The following is a 25,915-nucleotide window of genomic DNA, read 5'->3' on the forward strand; positions in this document are numbered from 1 at the left end:
GCGGAGTGACTTCAAACTGCCAACTTTTCAAGTTTGAGGGCTGCAAGCCGGGGAATGCCCTTCCTGCCTTTTCCCACCTTTTTTATGCATTTCCCGCCTTTTGTCTTTTTCCAACTTAGCCTAACCTAACCTAACCTAATATCCTATCCTAACCTAACCTAACCCCTAACCTAACCCTGACCCCTAACCTAACCTAAACCAAACCCAAACCCCTAACCCGACACCACGGGCTGAGATGTACATCCTCGAGACCCTGGGCCCAGAGAACACGTCCCCGGCGGCCCGGTCCAGTCCAATGGCCACTTGGCACGCTGCCCTTGGGCATCATCTGCTTTCCTCCCAGCCCTCCCATGTGTGAATCTAAAGGGCGACGCCCACTCCACCTTCAATCACGCTCTCTGCAATCTCACTTCGCTCCTCGTGTGGTGGTGGCCAAGAGGCAAGGGAAAAGCCGGGGAAATATGGACAATGAAACCAGGCAGAAGTGGTGTCGATGCAGGGGATGGCGGGAAAAGCATAAACCATTAAAGTTGAGGTGAAAGGTTATTTATGCCACCGTGAGCCATATGGAAGGTGCTGGCAAACATCTGCAAGGGTCAAAGGTCAGTCTGTCTGACATTCATGTAAAATTGGCGAGGTCAAAGTTGAAGAGAAACGGTGACCTCAGCCTGCCACGATTTGATGATGAAATGAAGATTGTTACGCTTGCATGATGCTGACAAAAATCGGGAAGCGAGTCGGAAAATGATAGCAGGTTGCTTTGGTCTTTTGTGCATGTTTTAACATATTGCTTTCAAAATAAAACAGCAACCCTTGGACTGCTTGATTTGTGATGTCATTGATGTGAAACCAACCAGCTCGACTACAATAAAAATTGACTTAAATAGCTAAAATAGTTTTATAGCTTAAATAGTCACAGCTGCTCATAGATGACTTCATCTTGATTGTCAATTGAGACCATCACCCAAACAAACACAGAGGTGGGCAATTTGCAACATTATGCCAGTTTGTCATCTCTTCACATTAAAAATGAATCATGGTGTAAATCATGCCATCACTATCGGTGGTGTTAGTGACATACAAATATACAAACACTCCAAAAGATTCCCCGCACCGTGTAAAAAATATTTCTTTTAAAGAAGTCTCCATTTTGATGCTGAAATGGAATGCAGTGCAAAATAATCATACATGTTGTGTGGATCCATTTGAAATATTTTCCGGTTCTTTGTGACAATAGAATAGAATAGAATAGAATAGAATAGAATAGAATAGAATAGAATAGAATAGAATAGAATAGAATACCTTTATTGTCAGTGTACAACAGGTATCCAAAACAAGACACTACTTTGATAACTGACCCAACATTAAAGACATTGACGTACATATACATACGAGAACAATATTCAATTCTATAACATTAGGATTTTACTTTGAATATAGTAATTGAATTAATCAAACAATCACAAAAGGAAAAAATATGGAAGTTAATTTCTACTTCAAGATGGAATTCCGATTTGATTGATTTTTATTAATAATTTGTGAACATGAATATTAAATGATCTCAAGAACCACAAGAGACAAAAGAACCTGAACATTAATATGACTAATAATGATTTGATTTTTATTTTGTATATATGACAGTGACAGTATAAATCAATGAATATTTCTGTAGTTGCACCAGAATTAGCCAGAGGGCTATTTTTCATCTGTCGTCCCAAGATGTGTGAAGTGTCTTGTCCATGACAAAATGACACACAACTCAGTCAGAGCCAGGTCTGAACCAACAGTCTTCCAATTGCTGAACAACCCACTCCACTGCCTGAGCCACGGCCTCCACAACCAAACCAGGACAGACATTCTACAACTGTAGACTAATAAATGTGTGTGTGTGTGTGGGGGGGGGGGGGGGGGGGGGGGGGGGGGGCAAAGGAAGCATATGGGCCGGGCGGGGTGGCAGCCAAACCAGCACGCTTTCAGAAAAGGCCGTGGCGTGTACCTTCTGGACCAAAACTTTGAAGGACCTGGTGAGGGCCTAGTGTGTGTGTGTGTGTGTGTGTGTGTGTGTGTGTGTGTGTGTGTGTGTGGGGGGGGGGGGGGGCTTTTGATGGGGATCCGAATTAATGACGTGGAATAAGACGACAATGGCGCCTTTGAGAAGCGGCTGCAAAAGAGCAAAGAGCCTCTTTCACAATTAAGAACCACTGCATCGTTTCACAATAAAAGAGGCCCACTTGTGCGTGGCGATGTGACTTGTTAGCATTCGCGCTAGCATTAACCTCCCTCCAGCAACACATTTGGAAAACCTTCATTAGGAAGCCTAAGCCAAAGTGACGTGCTAATTTGAAAGCCCAAAAGACGGTTTGACGCTGTAAACCCGACTTGACAGCCTCATTTTCACCAGCACCCCTCCAGACCGGAAAGCCCGAGCCATGCTTGAAAGCCCAAATCCTAACTAATATTTGGGACCCTAACACAAGCTGAAAAGCTCACCTTTAAAAAAAAAAAAAAAAAAAAAAGACCTCAACTTTATTTGAACCTTATTTGAAAATCATTGAAGCACTAACCCTGTCTTGAATGAAGCCCTATTTCAAACTGTAACTTTAGCTTAACATTTTCAGTCCAGCTCAATCCTTTTTGAAAGCGCTCAGCTCAGTCTGAAGCCAATTTTGAATCCTTCATGTTGCCTTCCGACCCAAATTTCCCAATTTGAACTCATAAGCCTTTACCCTATTTGGATGCCTTACCCAGTCTTGAAGCCCTACTCTTGTTTAACGCGTGCGGGTGTGCGCAGGTGGCGTCACAAGTAGGAGCGAAGAAAGGCGCTCTTTGTTGTCAACAAGCAGATTAGGGATTACCAGCGCGGGACACCCAAGTGGAGCGCGAGACGGCCGACATCTCCGTGGAGACCACACAATTAGGGTGGGTGGGGGCGTAAGGCGGGGGAGGCTGGAGGGCTGGAGTACAACTCTCCCCCAAAAAGAATAAAACTATCATTTGCATTTTCAATGGCATTTTATTGAGACAAGACACGCTGAACAATCTCACCGTTCATCGTCACGGCGACAAAGGATGACATGGCCCGATCTAAGCGATCAAACAACAGGGCGCAGGCTTCCTGTGCCGACTTTTTTCCTCAAAACTTCCACCAGACGCTCCAATCTGAAACGCAAGTTTCAATCGTATTACATCATGCCAATCATCAGGAATGAGAATGGCAAATGTGAAAGAACACTGAAAAGTAGCTGGGGGTCTGGGGGGGACGACCGGGGGTCTGATGATATCTATCATCAGCCCCCCAGGCCCCCGGCTACTTTATATTTATATAATTCATATATATACACACTGCTCAAAAAAATTAAATGAACACTTTGAAAACACGTGAGATTTCAATGGTGAAAAAAAAAAGTTGGATATCTATCAGTTTAATGTCTCAGGAACAAAAAGATGCCACCTCTTTTGATGGAAATAAGTTTTCAGCCTATAGAGGGCTCAGTATATAGACACCCCAAAAATCAAAGTGAAAAGATCATGTGGCACGCTCGTCCATTTTGCCTAAATTCAATTTCTGCAACTCTAAATTCTTTTCAATATCTTGTGTGGCCCACACCAGCTTGTATTCATGCTTGACAACGTCACGGCATGCTCCTAATGAGATGACGGATGATGTCTTGTGAGATGTCCTCCCAGATCTGTCTAAGGCAAGCTCCTGTAAGGTCTGAGGAGCAACCTGGCGGCGTCTGATGGACCGAAACATTATGTCCCAGAGGTGTTCTATCGAGTTTAGATCAGGTGATCGTGAAGGCCATTCAATTGTGTCAATTCCTTCATCCTCCAGATACTGTCTGCATACTCTTGCCACATGAGGCCGGGCATTGTTGTGGATCAGGAGGAACCCAGGACCTACTGCACCATGGGTGCAAGGATTTCATCCCGACACCTAATGGCAGTCAGACTGCCGTTCTCTAGCCTGTAGAGGTCTGTTCGTCCCTCCATGGAAATGCTTCCCCAGACCATCACTGACCCACCACCGAACCGGTCATGCTGAATGATGTTGCAGGCAGCATAGCGCTCTCCTTGGCTTCTCCAGACCCTTTCACGTCTATCACAGGTGCTCAGGGTAAACCTGCTCTCATCTGTGAAAAGCACAGGGCGCCAGTGGCGGACTTGCCAATTCTGCTGTTCTATGGCAAATGCCAATCAAGATCCACGGTGCTGAGCAATGAGCACAGGGCACACTACAGGACGTCATGCCCTGAGGCCACCCTCGTGAAGTCTGTTTTTGACTGTTTGGGCAGAGACATTCACACCAGTAGCCTGCTGGAAGTCATTCTGTCGGGCTCGGCAGTGCTCAACCTGTTCCTCCTTGCACAAAGTAGCAGATATCGGCACTGCTGATGGAATGAGGACCGTCTACGGTCCTGTCTAGCTCTCCTAGAGTAATTGCCTGTCTCTTGGAATCTCCTCCATGCTCTGGAGATTGTACTGGGAAACACATCAAATCTTCTTGCAACAGCACGCATGGATGTGCCATCCTGGAGGAGTTGGACAATCTGCGCAACTTCAGGAGGGTTAAGAAATCGCCTCATGCTCCCAGTCGCGATAATGACTCTAGCTAAAGCCAACACTAATGGAAAAACAGTTAAAAGAGATCAAGAGGGAGGAACTTGAAATGGCCTCCACCTGCAAAACCAGTCCTGTTTTGGGGACCATCTCGTTGTTGCCCCTCTAGTGGATCTGTTGTTACGTAATTCCATCAACACCAATGCAGCTGAAACTGATTAACAACCCCTTCTGCCACGTACCTGACCAAAACCTTATCAGAAAAGTCTAATTGAATTCATGCCATACCCTGATAAAAAACAGTTCCTTTATTTTTTTATATATATATATATATATATATATATATATATATATATATATATATATATATATATATATATATATATATATATATATATATATATATTAACAAGTGGAAATGATGTGACGAAATCAGCGCCAAAATGCTGCCAAAAATAAGACAGATGTTGTCGCATCACTGCTGCCAGTGAGTTAGGTTTACAGAGGCAAGCCGATTTCCGTACTCACAGCTTAACTAATTTTGCCTTGAGATGCGCCAAAAGATGCTGTTGCGGCGGGCGGGCGAATGCTCGCGAGTCGCCGAGGCCAACGTTGCCCACCCAGCTGGCCGGCCGTTTCCATCCCCTCCAATATATATTAAAAAAAAAAAAATTGTCAACGGATTTACACGATTCACGAAAATGATACTTTCGACGGAAAAAAACACGTAAATCCGCGGATCCGCAGAAAATTCTCATCCCTGCAGTCATGATTGTTTTTCGTGATCAATGGGTTATTGATGACAATGCTTTAAATGCAAGGTTTTAAATTCGAAAGGCCAATTTTGTCTTGAAAGCCAAATATGAGTGTGGAATTCAATTGTTGTTCCAAAGTGCAATGCCAAAATAGCAGCGATGCATGTCGTGATGTGAAAAAGTTGGAAAAACTTGTTATAAGGAGAAGATTCCATCAGTCGGCCAACGACCCCCCTCTGAGCAAACACACTCTATTCGGCAAGTCATCTCCTTTCATGGTGGCCCCGCCCCCCCGCTGGCAGCCAAATTAGAGCAGAAAGCCTCGGGTTGGAGCCCGGACGACTTAATCTGTTTTCATCACCATCTCATCCCTTCATCTTCAGTCTGATGAGACAGGAAGTCACGTTACGTCCATGTCGCCGCCGCTGCGGATTACTTTGCCTCTGACCAAGAATAGCAATGATGTCACATGCGTCACTGATGATGTCATGGTGAATCTCAATGTCGTCGTGATGTCAAAGTGTACGTTCGTGTCATATCGCAGTGGAAATCGTCCATGTGAGTCACGCGGACATGGAGGATGTCAACAATTTTGTTGTTGGAAGTCGCTCTATCAATAAAGTTTACCTTTGGACTCTCTCTCTGGCGTCACGCTCTGCCTCCTGGGAGAGTAGAAGCTCCGCCTCCACACTATGCTTGTCCTCGGTGAGCTGCTGTAGCTGAGCCAGAAGGGGTGGAGCCCGGGAGTGGCCATCATCATCATCGGGGGGCGGAGCTTTTGCGAGTTGCTCGAACCTAAAAGGTGGCAAGCCAATCTGCGTTACAGCGCCCTCTACAGGCTGACGTTTTCCACCTGACAAATGACTCACCTGTGATTGGCTTGCATTAACTCCGCCTCCAGGCGTCCCCTGTCGTCCAAGGCAGCGTCTCGCTCCCGCTGAAGTTTGATCAGCTCTTCCTGATTGGACAAAAGCCAAAGCAACCATCAGCCTTCACGCGGGCCACTCCGTTTGTTGACTTGAATTTTGCTGACCTCAGCCAAGGCGTTAAACACCGACGCTTGGCAAATAACGCGACCTTGCGTAACAAAAGTTGATCTGGATTCCGAGACGGCGTCATTAAGACGCTCATTACATATGCACGCAATCACAGCGTTTGACTTTGATATCCACAGCATTCCACTTCACACACGAGCACACACACGCGGCTTGCTAATGAAGCGGCATGAATGAAACACTTGCCGTGTCCACCGTGTGTGGGAGCCTCCTATTTCCTTAACGTAGTGCCTCATTTCCTAGGCGGCGGGTTGCCAGTTTGTAGCAGCCGTGTCACTTGGGACAGGAAGTGAGCAGCCCCGGCCCCCCCCACCCCCCTCCAGTCTCCTAAGCTAATGACCTCCCCCCCACTCGTCACGAAGAGGAAGGAAACGGAGGGTCAGTGTGTGTCTTCTCCAGCAGAGTCAGACGAGCGTCTTCAAACGACGAAGCGCTCATTAATCAGCCCAATATGCAAATGAAGTGGCAGGCACGCCGGTGAGCCGACCTTTAACGTGTTGACTGAAGGTCACGCCTCGGCCGTTAGGCAAAGGAGAAAGCAAGTGCAGCGACCCGGTGCCACTTTAATGTGACTGACAATCGACTGACTCGAGAGATGAGAGAAAAATGTCAAACAATTGACAATTAAATGATTATTTTTTTTAATCAACCTGACTTAAAAAATTACCAGACCCAAACAAGCCCCACAGACGACATTCAAAATGTACTCGGATGAATAACTTGGACGGATGACTTCTGGAAGTATGCAACGATTTGGAAGATGCGACGAGCTCAAAGGCGGAGTTGAACAAAAGGCTTGAGCGCGGCAAAAGGCAACGGCGACTTTCATCTGTTGGCCGGCTGCTGATCGAACGTCAGCTGTCAAATTAAAAACGTCTCCAGGCACTAATTCCCCCCCCCCCACCCCGCCCCTCCACATTATGCGCTACATTAATAACAACATGTCACATAAAACAGATGGAAGACTGCGAGCTGAGCGCTCTGGCCAGAAGACAACTGGAAAGAAAAGCTACCAAAATGCAGCACGGGTCACGTGCAACCATGACGACTGTTGTGTGTCTTGCGTGTGCGTACCTTGCTCGGCCTCTGCTCTCGCTCCCTCAAGACTTCCTGCTGCAGCCGTCGGCACTGCGGACCAGTCAAAGAGTGACGTTGACATCTGAGCGAGCATCTGAGTTTCGACAAGAAAACACGAGTTCCCTGTTGTGGGATTCCTCAGGGTTGCGTGCTATGACATCAAACCATTGGCTCAAACAAGCAAGCTAAACAATCAATCTTGACAAATGAATTCAATGAAAAATACAACCCCTGAAACAAGTGACAATCAAAACAGCTCGACCAAAAGATTGCTATGATTTTAATCATCGATTACTTTTGTGAAATACAGTTCAGTCGGTTGTATTTAACTTTTGATTTTTTATTTTGCCAAGGTGTTTACGTTCAAGCCGCGCATGACGTTAGCAACGCTAATTGATAAGAAAGCTTTTTGCTGAACACATTTCAATGTTTGTCTTCATGCTGGCACGTGGAGAAACAAAGTATGTTTCAAGGTAGTGTTGAAAGCTGGACGGACTTAAAAAGAATAAAAAACAAGCGGGTCATTGTGGAGGCGGGGAATGGAACCGGCAACCTGGCGGCAGCTGCACACATTTAATAAGCTTGTAATGACCTGATATTAGCTCAATAAAGGCTTGGGGGTGGGGGTGGCATAGCACCCCCTTGGCTGCCCCCCCGCCCCCTTTTCTAATATTTTCCACAAGTCCCGGCAGCGGCGTCCGATAATCCCTGAGAGATGAGGAGAGGGAACGAGGGACGACGAGCAGCGGGGGGGAGGAGAGGAATCCTCCAGCATGGAGTGCTCGCTCTCTTCTCCTCCACCGGGGATTACACTTGCTTGGAAACATATTTCAGGCGGCGGGCGGGGCAGCATTAAGGTGTTACTGTGGAGGGTGGTGTTAACGCCAAGGGGTGGGGTGTTAAAAGATGGCGCGTTGCCGACACCAGCGGGACTTAACGGGAGTGGAATGGCGGCGGGTTAATGGTGGCGGCAACAGAGAAGGAGGCGGGGCCGGGATGGACCAACATGGCGCTCTACGTCACACGGAAACGTCTCATCGCTTCCAGAAAGATTGGAGAAACAAATTGAGATTGACAAAAACAAATGGCGTCACTAAATCCAAAATTAAAGGCACATTAACAGAATACGATAAAGAAGAAAAGTTTTTAAAAAAATTAAGACGATTGAGCTGTCACCGATATTGCGAGCGTTTTTGAAAAAGACATCGGCTGAGAAGTTGTAAGCAAGACGGATGTTTCCCTCAAAATGTCAAGAAAAGAACGGCGCTTTCTAATTCTGCTAATTTGTCATTTCGACTCCGATTGTAGCAGAGTCTCAAGAAGGTTCGAATCTCGAAAACGTCGCGAGTGAAACAGTCAAACACTGACGGCAAGTCCATACGATGGCACAGGCGACTGATGAGCCTTTGCTTGCTCGCACCTTTCAGGTAAAAAGCTCGGAAGAAAGGATTCAGTTGCTTTGAGTCATCCGGGCCGTCAACAATCAACACGACGTAGCGGCGCTGTATGCAAATATTGGGCGAGGCACGGCACCGTCCCGATGACAAACACGGGAGACAAACAAAGGATGTGAGGCAGACCTTGGCGAGCGAGCCGTCTCGCTGCTCCATGACAGCCTCCATCTCCTGCGCGGCCATGTGGCGCCGGCGCTGCGTGGCCAGCCGCACGTGCTCCACCAGGGCCCGACCCAAGTGGGCCACTTCCTGCGCCGAGACCGCCTGACAAACGTGACCCAGGAGCTCCTCCGCTTCCTGCAAGTAGACGACAAGCACGGCTTGCATCAGCGACTTCGGGACGAAGCAAAATGTGGAAGAAGAAGACGACAACAGTACCAAGTCACTGTCGCCGAGGGCCGGGCCGTCACTCGCGTCGGACCTACGCGCACACACAAGGGCAAAGGCATGATGGGATGGCAGTTACGTGGAAAGCGGTTCAGCTCTTAGAACTTCTTGCAAGACTACAAAGAATCAAACCAATAGTGCAAACGGCGTCAATCAAACCATGGTTTTGACAACTGATAGGAGTCAAGGAGGCACAAATCGCACATGCTGGAATGGGCCGCTTCTGGTAGGTTGTTGCTAGTTTTGGGTGTTTGTTTCTTGGCTGTTGTCCGATGTTGTCAATAGCTCTCAGTCAAACGTCCTCGTTTACGGCTTGCTTTCTACATTTCGTTTTTTTTTTCCTCCCACAGGTTTGCGTGCGTCTGCCCCGGTTCTCGCAGGTTTCTCATCCGACCTCGAGGGCCTTTTTGCTACTCGTACGTTTTCGTCAGTTCGGCCGGCGAAAGATTGCGATCCGCTGTCCTCCTCCAGGGAAGTTCTTCATTGAGCCCGCTGCTGTTTTGCTGTAATAAACTGTAATAAGATGGTCGACGCAGTGCTGCTCTGCGGGGAACAGCAGGTAATGAAAGACCAGCCGCCTCCAATAAAGCTCCTCTAACACCGCGCTTACAGCTCGGCAGCTCGCCTTGCGTTTGCACACGCGCACGCGTTGGCACGCGCTCAGCCGCCATTACTCGGATCAAGAGTGCGAGCAACAATTAAGTCTTCATCTTGGAAAAAAGTTGTTGTGCGTCAAATTGCCGACAAACAGACAAAAACATTTTTCAGAGCTGTCACACAAAAACTACACACACGCAGATACTGATACTGTACACACACGGAGATGCACGCGCGCACACACACACACACACACACACACACACACACACACACACACACACACGCATACGCACGCAAGTACGCACACACGCACGCACACACATAGCCCTGACAGATGGAACATGATCGTCCATATTCGCTCCCTCATAAAAGGATTGCGGCCGCCATATCAATCACCCCTCATCCTGGGCTGGAGGGAATTTTGTGCGCGTTTGTGTGTGTCAGAGGTGTGTGCGAGGAGGGTGGGGTGGGGTGGGGTTTAATCTCTAATTAGGTTTGCGTGTCTATTTGGAAGCTCCTCGGCTGACAAGAGCTCATTTCACAGCTTTTGAACAAGAATTGGCAGCGCCGTGAAAAAAAAACCAACAAAAAAACAAATATCAAAGTGGCAAACTGACTTTCTTATGCTAAAAAAAAATCTATTTTGGAAAGAATTGGATTTTGATGGGCACCCATGTCAATCACATTGGACTGACATCCACAAGCTAAGCTAAGAATGCATTTTTTGATGTAAAACTAAAATGATTTCTTGTCTCAATCAAAGAGAGATTCTGAAATCGAGAAGTGTAGCACTAAATGACAGGACTGGCATTTGTGTGCGTGCTTACTTCGCAGCCTGCTGCAGTCGGGCCACATGGCGTAAAGCCTGATCTCGCTCCTGATTGGCCAGCAGGACTTGTGACATCATGGCCTCGTCTCTGTCCTTGCGAGCGCTCAACAACTGTTCCAAGAACTCTGACGTGGACACAAAAGCCATGGATTGCAGAGGACACGTCAGGATGTGGTTTTAGTTTAGCGGAGCGGCAATCACCTGAAGGTCCTTCCCAGTCTTTAGCCTGCTTGGTGTTGGCCATCAGCTCCGCCTCCTTGCTCTGGAGCTCCTCCTCCTTCAGGCTCAGCCGCTCCAGCAGCTGCAATTAAAGTTCAAGGATGTTGATGGAGGCAGAGTTTGGTTTCGACGATCGTAGAGTCGTGTGGTAGTGAAGTCGGGGCCTCACGGGCACCGAGTTAGTTCTTGTTGGATGCGGGCTTAGGCGCTTCGGAGGTGCTCGATGCTCGTTGATTGTTCAAACCTTCTTGTTGGCGTCCCTCAGTGCGTCCAACTCTCGGAGTAGCAGAGACATCTTCCTGTCCGCGTCTGGAGGCGGGGCTTCACCATAGGCTGCTCTGTGGCCAATGGCGGCGTCTCGATGGCCGCTGGGGAATGTGACAGCGCGAGTCAGCGACGACGAGACGTCGTTGGCTATGATGCCGGCCCGCTCATGCGTGGTTAGCGTTTCGGCTCTTGTTAGCATCCCGTTAGCCTCCGACCTGCTCACCAGCGTCCCGAAAAGACACCAGGCGGCGCATCGCAGCAGCGCCGTCGTCTTCAATAATAGCGGCAGCATCCATGTTCTCATAACACCTTAAAGGTCAGCCCGCTGCTTCGCGGCGTAATAAAGCGGATAAATAAAATTGCTGTTGTGCTAATTGAGTGTTTCTAATATCAAGTGTTTCTAGTCTAACGTTGACTTGTCCTATTTCGGGTGTGTGGCTCATCAGACCTCTCATTTAATAGGTCACGACGCAAAGAAGAAAGTTTAATCAAACATCTAATAAGCCCAGTGGCAAGCTTCAATATGATGGTGTCGCTCTGCTGTGATGCTGTCATTCTTTGGATTGGGTAGGTCCTTTCCCATGATGCATCTCTCTGGCCTCCACTCAGAGGCAACATGGACGGCTTAGCAGCCCATCTCGCTTGACCTTTGCTAGCGCTCAACCTTTGCTAGCGCTCGACCTTTGATCACCTGTTGACAAGCAGCCCTCGTGTTGTCGGACCGCCAGGACCCTCGCAGATCTCTAGACCTGTTGGAAAGAGTCCACCGGCTGACAAGTCCGCCTCCATGACTGCCGACGTTCTGGAGGACAAGCCAGATGTCCTATCGTGGGTAGGAAGGGTGGCGCTAGTAGCAGGAGCCTCCAGAGGAAGCTGGAGGACTGAGACCAAAACAAGAGAAAGATGGACAAAGATGCTGAAAATATTTTGGCAAAAGCTTTCTTACCCACAGGCTTGTTAGATGGTTCTGCACCGAGGACAGGATTCAGCGGATGCTGGCCGGGTGAAGGAAGTCACTGCCGCAGTTCCTCGTTCACTTGAGGCTTATCTGACAACGTGGAAGACATTACATATCAGCAATGATTGTGTGTAAATTAAGTCACCAAGTTGGCCAACCAATTTGGTTCTAGTTTTGTGTCTGATCCAAGTCTTGGATCTGATTCCGACCCGAGTACCGGTCTCGCCTATGGTTATTGTAGTGACTTTGACAGCGAGTGGGGGGTAATGAGGAGGGGGAACATGTTGTGGACTTTTCAGTCACTTTGAAAGTGTCCGTGCGGCGTGCGCAGGTCCGTGATTAATGTTTCCTCGGGCTGGCGGCGTATGTTTAAATCCTTCTAAATGAGCGTTCACGCTTCACACTCGCTTTGAAGTCTTGTCAAAGATGGAAAAATTAGCGGAAAAAAGGGGCAACGCAAAGGCCAATCGGGGGTCCAATCTGCAGGAGCCAATGAAGAGCCAGCGGGAGTGCTGCCCCCCTCCCCCCTCCTGGCGTAATAGAAACTAAAGTCCATTAATTTTTTAAGCTTGATTAATAGATTTTGTGCAGCGGCGGTGGCGGCGCAGGAAGTTTGCTGTGTTTTCCAGCTGACTGCATGAATATTAATGACGGTGTGGATCTGATTAAATAAGCTTCAGCTCAAATCCAACACAATCCAGCTCTGATCTTTCCCGCCGAGTTGCCGCCGCCCGGAATTTCCATACCGACAGGACGGCAAGAACGGTGCACACAATAAACACGCGTGAGCACGCGCTCATCGGCAAACACCACAGCCGACATCCACTTTCACTCCACAAAACAAAGAATGGCGGATGATGGATCGCCGCTTGGCAATGCGATGTCGACGGTGCGCGCAACACATCGACGGAGGTACCGCATGACATGACGTGGAAAACGCGTTCTCGAAAAAATGCACGAAACCGGAGCTTGTCAAACTTTTGGCACGAAGTACTACAGTCATTACCTAACGATCGTTCAGCACAATTATTGATGTTACTGAAAACATTGCAATACTTTTCAACAAAAAATATTAAAAAATTTTCATGCATAATAAACTCAATCCATTAATTATAAAAAAAAAAGTAATTCCAATTTACAAAGGGCTAACTGGATCAATATATTACATGCCTGTGTTCCTCAAAATTGAAGATCAAAATGTTAAAATGCACGCAGACACGCACGCACGCACACACACACACACACGCGCACACACACACGCGCACACACACACGCGCACACACGCACACACACACACACACACACACACGCACACACACACACAAACCCTCGCTAACAATTCAGTCGAGCCAAACAGATACGAGGCAGCCTTCTCGACGATACAAATCCAAGGGTGTGTGTGTGCGTGTGTGCGTGTGTGCGTGTGTGTGTGTGTGTGGTGGACCACCCAGGCTGCAGATTAAAAGCTTCACATGACCCCCCATTCAGTCTTACGCTTTTCATTATATTTATCTGTGTGTGTGTGCGTGTGCGTACGTGTGTATGTGTGTGTATGTATGTGTAGAGCACTTTGATCAATATGTGTGGTGATTGACAATCCACACTGTATGCATTTGTATGTATGGATTTAATATTTGATCAGGTATATGTATATATATACATATATATATATATACATATATATACATATATATACAAATATATATATATATATATATATATATATATATATATATATATATATATATATATATATATATATATATATATAAAACCGGACACGCGCAAACCTCTATATGTATACGAATGTGTAGTCCTATTTTTAACGTGTACATTTCCTTTGTGGAGTCGTGTAAAGAGACACAGTGCCACTCAGTGGACAAACCCACTCTGATATGTTTAGCACGTGTGTGCACGTGTGCGGGAGTGTGCGGACCTCAAATGTGCTGGGTTGTTGTCAAGTCTGTCTGTGCACCCACGTGTTGTGCAGCTCACATCATGTACATGGAGACATGTTGTTGTATACGACAATAATAAAAACGTTGCGAGTTTGCGTCTGTGTCCGTGTCGTTGTGCCCATCTAGACATGCGTTACAACCGCAGTTGTGTGCAAGCGATGTGCTTGCATAGCTGCAAAATTGTACATGCATTGTTGTGTTGCAGTTGCGTACCTGTGTACATGTCCACCAGCGAGTCTCTGAGTTCTTTGCTTGGTGTCCATGTTGACTGTTCGGAACTCTCTGGACTTCTGTGGGGGAAAAAGGAGAAAAGTAAAAATATACTATGAGCAATCTGACGCTGATGCAAAGAAATTAAATAGTAATATTTCTCCCGATGATGCCTCAAGTCAGATAATTCAATGTTTGCCTCCACTTTGCGCTTGCTGTCTGTGTCAAGGTCTAAACAGAGTTAAAGGTTCAAGAGCCTGACAGTGTCATCTTTTAACAAATGACTCCTGTTTTACGTCTGAGTGTGAACATCTGCTCAGGGCAGAGGCGGTTATATTCTGGTCCAATGCAGGGCTGGAGGCCACCTCAGTCATCAAAAGTACAAACTATTTGGACAGGATTTTTTTTTTTATTTCAACACAAAAAGCGCATGTGCAGACCTAATTCAAAAGAAGGGGAGGCAAAACATTTTTGGCGTGTTGGGAGGAAAACGAAAGATGACGATTTTGAATCCAAACGTTGAAACTTTTGGAGTGAGACTGAATGCACGTAATAAGGATTGCTAATATTATTATCTGTCTAAGAAAATTAGAATATTGTGATAAAGTTCTTTATTTTCTGTAATGCAATTAAAAAAACAAAAATGTCATACATTCTGGATTCATTACAAATCAACTGAAATATTGCAAGCCTTTCATTATTTTAAGTCAAAGTCAAAGTCAGCTTTATTATTATTATTATTATTATTATTATATATATTATTTATTAATATTGCTGATTATGGCTTACAGCTAAGAAAACTCAAAAATCCTATCTCAAAATATTAGAATATTTCCTCAGACCAAGTAAAAAAAAAGATTTATAACAGCAAAACAAAATCAAACATTTGAAAATGTCCATTAATGCACTCAGTACTTGGTTGGGAATTCTATTGCACGGATTACTGCATCAATGCGGCGTGGCATGGAGGCAATCAGCCTGTGGCATTGCTGAGGTGTTATGGATGCCCAGGATGTTTCAATAGCGGCCCTTAGCTCATTTGCATGGTTGGGTCTGGTGTCTTTCAGCTTCTTCTTCACAATACGCCACAAATTCTCTATGGGGTTCAGGTCAGGGGAATTGGCAGGCCAATCGAGGATAGTAATGCCATGGTCAGTACACCTTTGACTGGTGGTTTTGGCACTGTGGGCAGGTGCCAGATCATGTTGGAAAATGAAAATCATCTCCATAGAGCTTTTCAGCAGATGGAAGCATGTAGTGCTCTAAAATCTGCATTTACTTTGGATTTGATGACACACAGTGGACCAACACCATTAGCTGACATGGCTCCCCAAACCATCGCTGACTGTGGGAATTTCAGACTGGATTTCAAGCAACTTGGATTTTGCTCCTCTCCAGCCTTTCTCCAGATTCTGGCACCTTGACTTCCAAATGAAATACAAAACTTGCTTTCGTCTGAAAAGAGGACTTTGGACCACTCTGCAACTGTCCAGTGCTTCTTATCCATAGCCCAAGTCGGACGCTTCTTCCGTTGTCTTGAGATCAGAAGTGGCTTGACCATGGGAATACGGCTATTGTAGCCCATTTCCCGGACACGTCTGTGAACAGTGGCTTTTGATACCTGGACTCCAGCTTCAGTCCACTGTCTTTGAAGCTCCCACAAATTCTGGAAGCGACTCTTCTTCACAATGCTGTTAAGGCTGCGGTCATCTCTCTTGGTTGTGCAGCGTTACCTGCCACATTTCCCCCTTCCAACAGACTTTTTGTGGTTGTGCTTTGAAACTGCACTCTGTGAACAGCTTGCTCTTTGAGAAATTTCTATTTGCGTCTTACCCTCCTGATGGAGGGTGTCAATGATGGTCCTCTGGACAGCAGTCAGATTAGCAGTCTTCCCCACACTTGTGATTTAGTTTACTGAACCAAGCTGAGTGTTTTTCAAGGCTCAGGAAACCCTTGCAGGTGTTTCGAGTTAATTAGACGATTCAAGTGATTAGTTGAATTCCCTACTAGTATACTTTTTCATGATATTCTAATATTTTGAGATAGATAGTTGAGTTTTCTTAAGCTGTATGCCATAATCAGCAATATTAAAATAATAAAAGGCTTGCAATATTTCAGTTGATTTGCAATGAATCCAGAATGTATGACATTTTTGTTTTTTTAATTGCATTACAGAAAATAAAGAACTTTATCACAATATTCTAATTTTCTGAGACAGTCCTGTATATGCAAACCCATGTAGACGCACTCACATCTGACGTTAGCAAAATACTAACGGCATCGCTTGGCGACCTAATGAGTGTCAAACTACCAATTGTGGAAATCTTACTGGCGGAGCAGCTGCAGCTGGAGGTGACATCTTTCTTTTGGTTTTCTGCACCGCCAGCTGAACGTCCGCCACTTTAACCCAAGACGCCATCCGCGACAACAGACGTCGCCACAGCAACACGCACACCGGCTGAAATATTAATGAGCTCACCAGATCAGCCGCCAATCATGCCAACAATTTTTGGTCATGGGTCAAAACAATGAAAGACAAGGAACGAATGACTTTGTCTTCATGTGTTTATTTGTTCATCAATTCCTTGTTTGCATGATTGGTCACTGTGGTGGTCGTCCAGCAGCTTGTCAAGCAATTTGACATTCACGCGGTGCTTCATGACAAAGTGACCATTCAGATGAAAGACAGGAATGTCCCACTTGTACTTGTCTCGCCAAACTTGGTTCTCCGGATGACTGATGTCCACCTGCTGCAGGACAAACTAGATTGCGCGCAGGCCACAAACATCAGGGACCAGTCATTCATTTATTCAGAGTTATTTGTGACCACTCACTTTGTGCTTGAGGGGCTGCAGAGCTTCTTTGGCTTCGTCGCACAGAGGACACGGATCCTACAAACAAAACGGCGGCTGTTAGCATTCAAACACCAGCATCCTTCACTCTTGAATAAACGTTAGCAAGTTACCACGTTAAAATTCAAAACAAAGCTATAATATTTTGTTTTTAACACTCAACAGACTAGCAACAATTCCGAAATAAACTGTTAGCATTAACATGTTCTTGCTGCTTCATAAACTGTTAGCATTAGCAAACAATCTATCATTTTTCTCATTGATGACTCGAGTAGTCGACACAACCGAGCTGGTCAATTTACGGGCAGTTAAAGGGAGTGACTGCATTTGGATTATGGGACAAGCTATTTTATTATTCGTGAGAGTGTTACCACGGATTTATAAAAGAATGTTCTTTTGTTGGGCGTGTTAGCATTAGCATGCATATTACCTTGGAGTACAGTGTGAGAACAGGTAAGCTGTTGTGACAGTACCACCTGACACGTGTCACAGGCGTAATCTGTGACACGCGTTGCAGCACAAACGTTAGCATCTGGGAAAAAAAAAAAATAGTTGCTAACCTGATTGGGTCACATCACCTTCGATCACAGTAGCCGGCCAATCGCAGAGCAGGAGGGCCCAGATCACCCAATAAGCATTTCGAGTATCCGTTGAGTCTTGACCCACTGATAACATCATTACCGAGCTCATCTTATTGATGACGTCAAAGTAAAAACAAGTCTCCCAAGCATCCCAGCATGCACTGCACACAGTGTTCTTGAAGGTCACAACAGAAGTGCCTTTGTTGACACTTAGTTGTTCATTACGTTTTACATATTTTTATACAAACAAGTGCTGTTTGCAAAATGTTCATAAGTAAACCCACCTCTAGTATTTTTTTTCTCTCCTGGGAAAGAAGGGGTGCCTGACTGAGAAAATAATTAAGAACTGTAATGTATGGAAATGTCTATGGTACCTGAAGTACACACACAGTTAACTCTCGCGAGTATAAGAAATGTTAAGGTGTTTTGGGCGACGAGAAGGGTGATAGCTAATGGCCATCGGTGTATGTGAAGTTGCGTGCTGGATATATTAAAACCGTGTTCTTGGGAACCTACAGATTTATTTGTTTGATGTCAGCAAAACATCAAATGGTGTCAGAAGTGACGCAACTGGAAAAACGCGATTAAGATGTCGAAGTTTAGTCCACTGGAGGAGAGTACAAGTTCACGAGCCCAGGAGAGTGGCCGGAGTGGAAACAGAGATTTTCGTGCTTTCAGACGGCGACAAAGCTGAACAAGGAGGACGGCGAGGTCCAGGTCAGTTTGCTCATTTACACCATGGGACGTGAGGCGGAGAAAATATTCAGCTCCTTCGGGTTTGAGGAAGAAGGACATAAACAAGGACTACGACGTCGTGCTAAGGAAGTTTGATGATTACTTCATTCCAAGATGGAACTTAATACACGAACGAGCCTGCTTTTTTATCAGCGAAGTCAGCTGGCCGGGGAAAAGGCAGAAGCATACATCAGAGTTTTATTTGATTTGGCGGAGAACTGTGAGTTCGGCGACAAGAGAGATGAACACATCCAGGATAAACTAGTTGTTGGCATTCGAGATAAGGAATTATCTCAGATGTTTCAGCTCAAGGCAGACCTGACGCTATCACAAGTCATCTAGCAGGTGCATCAAGCTGAGGAGGTGGCAATACAAATTGGCCTCCAGTCCCAGCTACCGGACATACAAGTGGGCTCATGTTGACGGTAGTTGGAGGGAGACGCAGCAAAAGGCACAGTAAAGACCACAAGGTGGCGCCGCAGGCCAGAAAAGGGACAAGAGCTGTGGCAGGTGTGGCACTCAGCATCAGGAAAAAGGAAAATGTCCTCCTTACAGAAGTACATGTAGAAAGTGCAACAAAAGAGGACATTGGACACGAGTGTGTCATACTAAAGAAGTGAATGACGTCACTGAGAACACGGGACAGTTCCAGTTTTTGGGTGAGGTCAGCAAGGAGGCCAACTCAGACAATTGGACTGTTACCCTTGAAATAGAGAAGATGCCACTTTCATTTAAAATTGATACAGGGGCTGATGTGACCGTTATAAATGAAGTTATTTTCGTGAAGCTCCCCTAACCCTGAAATTAAATAAAGCAGAGAGACCATTTGTCGGTCCAGGCGGGTGGCTCAGATGTAGGGGGTGGTTCACAGCCAAAACAGTATACAAGGGTAAAGAATACACTTTTCCTGTGTATGTAATGAAAGGTAACTGCTGTAGTCTGCTCAGCCAGCGAGAAGCTGTGGAAATGGGTCTCGTTCAAAGAGTAGACCAAGTGAAGACAGTTTTTGGAACAAGTGGCCTATTAAAGACGGAACCTGTGAAAATCATACTAAATGAGGATGCCCAGCCTTATGCAGTCCATTGTGCAAGACGAGTACCACTGCCACTAGTACCGCTAGTGAAAAAGGAGCTGCACTGATTTGAAACAGAAGGCATCATAGAGAAGGTAACAGAGCCTACAGAGTGGTGTGCTGCCATGGTTCCAGTCCTAAAGGCAAATAAAAAGGAGGTTCGATGTTGTGCAGATTTGAGAAAATTGAATTGAGCCGTAAAGCGTGAAAAGTATGTGCTGCTAACAGTCGAGGAAATTATGCCAAGGCTCTCAGGTTCAAAGGTCTTCTCGTCATTGGATGCTGCAAGTGGGTTTTATCAGATCCCATTGCATGAGGAAAGCTGCAAACTGACCACCTTCATTACGCTATTTGGGAGGTACGCCTTTCGAAGACTCCCATTTGGGATAACAAGTGCTCCCGAAATTTTCCAACGGAAAATGGCAGAGACCCTGCAGGGGTTAGATGGAACTGAAGTCTACATGGATGACATCCTTGTTCATGGTGAAACCGAGGAGGTCCATGACAGACGCCTGGAGCAGGTTCTGAAGACGATTGAGGAATCAGGTCTTAAATTAAACAAAGCCAAGTGCAAGTTTAAACAGCGGCAGATTTGTTTTCTGGGACACATTTTCGACGAGAATGGTGTCAGACCTGATCGGAAAAGAATAGCTGGCATTAATAACTTTCCACAACCTCAAAATGTGTCAGAGCTCAAGAGGTTCTTGGGTATGGTGAACTACGTGGCCATGTTCATCCCAGACTTATCCACCAGAGGTCAACCACTGTATGGGCTGCTCAAAGGGACAGTTGAATGGCAGTGGGGGCCCGCGCAACAGTCAGCCTTCCAAAATTTGAAGATGGCTTTAACGTCAGCACCTGTACTCATCTTGTATGATGCAACCAGTGGTGTCAGCCGATGCCAGCAGTTATGGGCTGGGTGCAGTTCTGCTTCAACAACAAGGTGAGGATTGGAAACCTGTTGCATATTGTTAGGGTTTTTCAGATTATCCTTATCGTATGATTATGTTGGAATGCAACGGGTAATAAATGACCTACCTTGTCTCATCCTACACAAGGTCGTAAAACACCCCCTGACTAGAGCACAAGGGCTTCCTATTCAGTCTACTCTTTCTCTTAATAAATATGTCCTTGCAGTTGGGAGGGTTTTCAGACTTCATTCCTTGAGCGAGTGAACTCTCCACCTGCAGGTGTCTAAAAGAACTTGCTTGTCTCCCGTGTGGTTCTTGCAAAATAAGTTGGAGTGAGCAAATCTCTAACACATATTGTTCCAGGACACCCAATACACACAAATAGAGAAAGAATGCCTTGCCAGTGTGTGGGCATGCGAACATTTTGCATTTTGATAAATACCGTATTTGCCGGTGTACAGGTCGACTCGGTGTATAAGTCGACCCCCTAAAATTCTACGGAAATTTACGATTTTATGATATATCTTTTGTATAAGTCGAGCTCAATTGTTGCATTATATTAAACTTCAAAATTCAATATGCGAAATTTATTGACGAAATGTGTTCAAATTCCGGGAGGCCGTGCGCATGCGGCTGTTTATAAGCACCGCGGAGGAGATCGCGGAACCTCATTCGACTTCCAGCGGCCGGCAAGCTCGCGCACGCCGCCCGGCACCAACGGGAGGCCGGAAATAGCTCCAAGCCGAGCGGATCGGCACTTTATAAGCACCGCGGAGGAGATCGCGGCGCCTCATTCGACTTCCAGCGGCCGGCGAGCTCGCGCACCCGCCCGGCACATCCGGGAGGCCGTGCGCACGCGCCAAGTGGCCGAAAATAGCCCCCGCCGAGCGGATCGGCTGTTTATAAGCACCGCGGAGGAGATCGCAGAGCCTCATTCGACTTCCAGCGGCCGGCGAGCTCGTGCACCCGCCCGGCACATCCGGGAGGCCGTGCGCACGCGCCAAGTGGCCGAAAATAGCCCCCGCCGAGCGGATCGGCTGTTTATAAGCACCGCGGAGGAGATCGCTGAGCCTCATTCGACTTCCAGCGGGCCGCGCACTCGCCCACGCCGCCCGGCACATCCGGGAGGCCGTGCGCACGCGCCGAGTGGCCGAAAATAGCCCCCGCCGAGCGGATCGGCTGTTTATAAGCACCGCGGAGGAGATCGCTGAGCCTCATTCGACTTCCAGCGGGCCGCGCACTCACGCACGCCGCCCGGTTCAAATTTTCTAAGTGCAACGCACAATGAGATGCATGAGAAACGGCCTTGGTTACCATCACATTTGAAGCGATGAATACGAAGTTAAATTTTATGACTCGGTGTATAAGTCGAGGTCGATTTTTTTCGGTCGATTTTGGATCGAAAAAGGTCGACCAATACACCGGCAAATACGGTACTTGTTTGGAATGGATCATTTCAAGCTTATCACGGATCACAAGCCCTTAGTACCACTCATGAACAGCAAAGACTTGGATAACGTTTCCATAAGATGTCAGAGGCTTCTCCTGAGATTGATGCGATTTAATGCAGAAGCTGTATATGCTCCGGGAAAAACACTAGTTGTGGCAGACGCTCTTTCCAGAGGCCCTATTCAAGGTGAGTGTGATGATACGTACAATGATGATGTTGCTGCATCTTGAGGTATCTCCTAGCTGCCCCACAAAGAATGGAAGAGATAAAGGAACACACGGCTGAGGACTCCCACCTTCAGCTGGTGAGAGAGTTTATAAAAAGGGGGTGGCATGAGTATGAGAAGCAGGTACCGGAGTCACTGAAAGAATTTTACCAAGTGAGAGGAGAACTGTCACTGGTCGAAGGACTGGTCACCAGAGGAAATCGTATTGTTATTCCCAAATCAATGAGGAATGAGATCTTAGACAAGATTCATGATGGGCACCAAGTGTTGGTAAAATGTAGAGAAAGAGCTAATCAGTCAGTATGGTGGTCGAGAATCTCACAGGACATCAAGACAAAAGTAATTCAATGTAACTTTTGCAGAGAAAACAGAGCTACACAGAGAAAAGAGCCTTTAATGCCAAGTGAGTTACCATCCAGGCCTTGGCAAAAGGTAGGCATAGATCTGTGTGAGCATAGGAAGCAGTCATATTTGGTAGTGACGGACTACTATTCAAGGCACATTGAGATTTTACATGTGCCGTTGATCACAAGCAAGCAAGTCATTGGTAACCTGAAAGCCATATGTGCCCGCTATGGTATTCCAGAAGTGTTAGTTAACGATAATGGATGTCAATTAGTGTCAGAGGAGTTCAGGCAGTTCAGTAAAGAATATGACTTTATCCATTTGACATCTAGTCCACATTGTGTTCAAACTAATGGACAGGCAGATCCCATTGCATGAGGAAAGCTGCAAACTGACCACCTTCATTACGCCATTGGGGAGGTACGCCTTTTGAAGCCTCCCATTTGGGATAACAAGTGCTCCCGGAAGCAAAAGCTATTCTTAAACAGGAAAATTCTCTCCTGGCCTTGATGACATACAGAGCTACACCATCATCATCCACGGGAGTGAGTCCTGCTGAGCTGTTGATGGGTCGAAAGATCAGAACAACTCTTCCAACTTTGTCCATGAACCTAGATCCAGGATGGCCGGACAAAGACAAAGTTCGACGAAGGGATGCAGCTGCTAAGCAAATGCAAGCTTATTACTACAACCGCAGAAATGGAGTGAGGAATCTTCCGCAGCTGAGTCCAGGGGACAAGGTCCTCATGAAACTGGATGATGAGAGACAATGGACAACCCCAGGTACGGTGGTACAAGCCAGTTCTACTCCAAGGTCCTACTTGGTGGAGTCTACTGATGGAGGACAGTATAGACGGAACAGACGTCATCCACATAAAGCACCTACATTATCTTCGGGTAATGACAGGCTTCCACAACAATTCACAGCTGAAGGGACTGGTGACTTTGGGACAGATGTGAGTATGAATCCTAGCCAGGTAGAGGATCATCTGTCTCACCCACTCGAGAGACAGTCACCATCACTCGTTCAGGAAGAGTGAGTAAACCAGCCAACAGACTGGATTTATGAGAACATTGTTGATGTGAGAAAAAAAAAAGTTCAGAACTGGTTGTACGATGAGTGATTGAAAATATGTTTTGAAACATTTTTTCCAGAATATGAAAATAAAATGGTTACATTTATCTGCTCTGGACGTAAACTCGACATAATAGGATTGATTTAGATGCATGGAGTAAGTCGACGGATTTTAGTTATACAGTCTGTACTGAAAGCATGTTATGACTTTAAAAGGGTCAGATGTAATATATGGAAATTTCTATGGTACCTGAAGTACACACACAGTTAACTCTAGCGAGTATAAGAAATGTTACGGTGTTTTGGACGACGAGAAGGGTGATAGTTAATGGCAGTCGGTGGATGTGAAGTTGCGTGCTGGATATATTAAAACCGTGTTCTTGGGAACCTACAGATTTATTTGTTTGATGCCAGCAAAACATCATGAGAACTATAATTTAGAATATCAAATAAAATGCTTGAGGGTCTTAACTGGGACTACATGAGCTTCCAAGAGGGCGAGACTACACGAGCCCCGGTGAAGAGCAGTCTGTTTTATGGAACGGTCCAAACAAAATGGTGCCTCCCTCGTTTACCTCGGATACATCACAAAACAACCGGATGTTGAGGATGGTAGACTTTACAAGTGGGCGTCCCGTCTTAATTTAAAATCATTAAATTATCAACGAGTCCCACTTTGTCTATAGAGATGAAACAAATGTCTTCAAAAACAAAATATGAGATATAAAATGTCGCCTCCTTGTATAATTTGTTGTTAGCTTGTTTACTCACGTACAAGCTGTCCAAGTTAATTCAACTCACCGGAGTACAGCAGCGATGGAGACAATTCGTCAAGCCTTTTGAATTCAAACCAACAAGAAGAATGGAAATTTGAAGAATGGAATTTTTGAAGAATGGAAATTATTTGATTTGGAGGAGCACAAATGGAAACGTTTACAAGCAACAATAGATTACATACTTTGCAATCGCGTCTAGTTTCTTCTTCTACAGCTGCCGTTAATTCTTCGTATTTGGTCAGCTTCGGGCGCATGGTCGCTACCTGCTGGACGGGAGGAAGGCGACAATCATTGGCGTTTCCCTCGTCAGTGGAAGCAGTGCATTGTTCGAGCCCCCACCCCCTCCCGCATGCAATTGTTTTTACTGAAAATTTCCAGCACTTTTCATTGCATGTTTCCATCTGATTTAATGAATTAATTACTTTTAATGCTATGAGCTAATTTAATGGGAATGTATTTTCAGTTGCCTTACATGGATACGTACATGTCAAATTTAAAAGACTTTTAGTTTTGTTGTATTTGAAGTCCATAATTCCAATTCATCCATCCATCCATCCATTTTCTGAACCGCTTAGTCCCCACGGGGGTCGCGGGCGTGCTGGAGCCTATCCCAGCCGTCATCGGGCAGTAGGCGGGGGACACCCTGAACTGGTTGCCAGCCAATCGCAGGGCACACAGAGACAGACAACCAATCGCACTCACACTCACACCTAGGGACAATTTGGAGTCTTCAATCGGCCTACCAAGCATGTTTTTGGAATGTGGGAGGAAACCGGAGTGCCCGGAGAAAACCCACGCGGGCCCGGGGAGAACATGCAAACTCCACACAGGGAGGGCCGGAGGTGGAATCGAACCCGCACCCTCCTAACTGTGAGGCGGACGTGCTACCCAGTGCGCCACCGAGCCGCCACAATTCCAATTCAATTTGCCATAATTTTAATTCATGTGCCAAACTGACTTAATTCCTTGTTTTCCCAAGTTTTACTGTATTAAACTAATTCCACAATACTTTAATTCTATGCCTCAATTTTCAATAACTGTAGGACTTAAACATTAAAATCATGAAGCATTCCTACTACATGCTTCCATGATTTTAATTGACTTTTACCCGCATCTTTTGTTTTACTTGAATCTGATGACATTGATACAAATCATATCTTAAATTTTATCTCGATACCTTTCATTTGTTTCAATATTAATCTAAATCCACATCGCGAGTATTTTAATTCTGTGATGTTTCCACGACTCAATTTTAACAATTGGAATCCCTCAGTGACTTTAATTCCATGTTGCAATACATTTCCAATTCAAATTTTCAATTCCATGGTTTGTCTTACTTGAATCTCATGATTTGAATTAAAAAAATGTCCACCACATTTCAATCTAATTTCAAATTCATGCGCCAGATATTTCAATGCCATATTTCCAAAACTTTGAATGCCACATTTGATTATGAAACTGCAGTTTTCCATCTGATGATTCCATATTGAGATGATTTGAGCTCTAGTTTGAATTCCACGTTTCCTGAACTGCTCCTTCCAAATACTGCAGACGACTTAAATG

At 45.8% G+C, this 25,915-nt stretch overlaps 2 protein-coding genes across 8 annotated transcripts in view; one reads left to right on the forward strand and one right to left on the reverse strand.

Moving 5' to 3' along the window:
* The window catches only part of LOC125981175 (forkhead box protein A1-B), a 4,461-nt gene extending 3,643 nt beyond the window's left edge, over positions 1-818 (forward strand). The window contains exon 2 of the mRNA XM_049741047.1: positions 1-818. This exon is cut by the window's left edge and continues 1,068 nt beyond it. The gene's annotated coding sequence lies outside the window, so the exon portion shown is untranslated.
* Positions 819-2,993: 2,175 nt separating this feature from the next.
* Positions 2,994-25,260, reverse strand: mipol1 (mirror-image polydactyly 1). 7 transcript variants are annotated; one of them, XM_068653037.1, is made up of 14 exons: positions 24,378-25,260; positions 17,164-17,713; positions 14,333-14,409; positions 12,154-12,251; positions 11,895-12,084; positions 11,181-11,304; positions 10,919-11,018; positions 10,716-10,842; positions 9,280-9,322; positions 9,028-9,198; positions 7,445-7,498; positions 6,185-6,273; positions 5,943-6,110; positions 2,994-3,159 (listed from the first exon to the last, which is right to left on the reverse strand). In XM_068653037.1, the coding sequence occupies exons 5-14, from the start codon at positions 11,990-11,992 to the stop codon at positions 3,093-3,095; spliced, it is 1,041 nt and encodes a 346-aa protein (XP_068509138.1). In that variant the 5' UTR covers positions 11,993-12,084; positions 12,154-12,251; positions 14,333-14,409; positions 17,164-17,713; positions 24,378-25,260; the 3' UTR covers positions 2,994-3,092. The 7 variants fall into 7 exon arrangements, 6 of the variants coding, with proteins under 6 accessions (XP_068509138.1, XP_068509137.1, XP_068509139.1 ...); XM_068653036.1 differs by having other exon boundaries at positions 12,150-12,251; positions 24,378-25,259; XM_068653038.1 differs by lacking the exon at positions 24,378-25,260 and adding an exon at positions 17,742-24,371 and having other exon boundaries at positions 12,150-12,251; positions 17,164-17,220.
* Between the last annotated feature and the right edge of the window lie 655 nt (positions 25,261-25,915).

The sequence above is a fragment of the Syngnathus scovelli genome, chromosome 14, assembly GCF_024217435.2.
Source record: "Syngnathus scovelli strain Florida chromosome 14, RoL_Ssco_1.2, whole genome shotgun sequence".
Lineage (NCBI taxonomy): Eukaryota > Metazoa > Chordata > Actinopteri > Syngnathiformes > Syngnathidae > Syngnathus > Syngnathus scovelli.

Coding starts and splice junctions, on each gene's coding strand:
- mipol1 (XM_049741044.1), bottom strand. CDS start 11,507: ATGAGAACATGGATGCTGCCGCTATTATTGAAGACGACGGCGCTGCTG. Junction 9,323..10,715: donor CGACTGCAGCAGGCTGCGAA/GTAAGCACGCAC, acceptor GTGTGCGCGTAG/GTCCGACGCGAGTGACGGCC. Junction 6,111..6,184: donor TTAATGCAAGCCAATCACAG/GTGAGTCATTTG, acceptor GCCACCTTTTAG/GTTCGAGCAACTCGCAAAAG.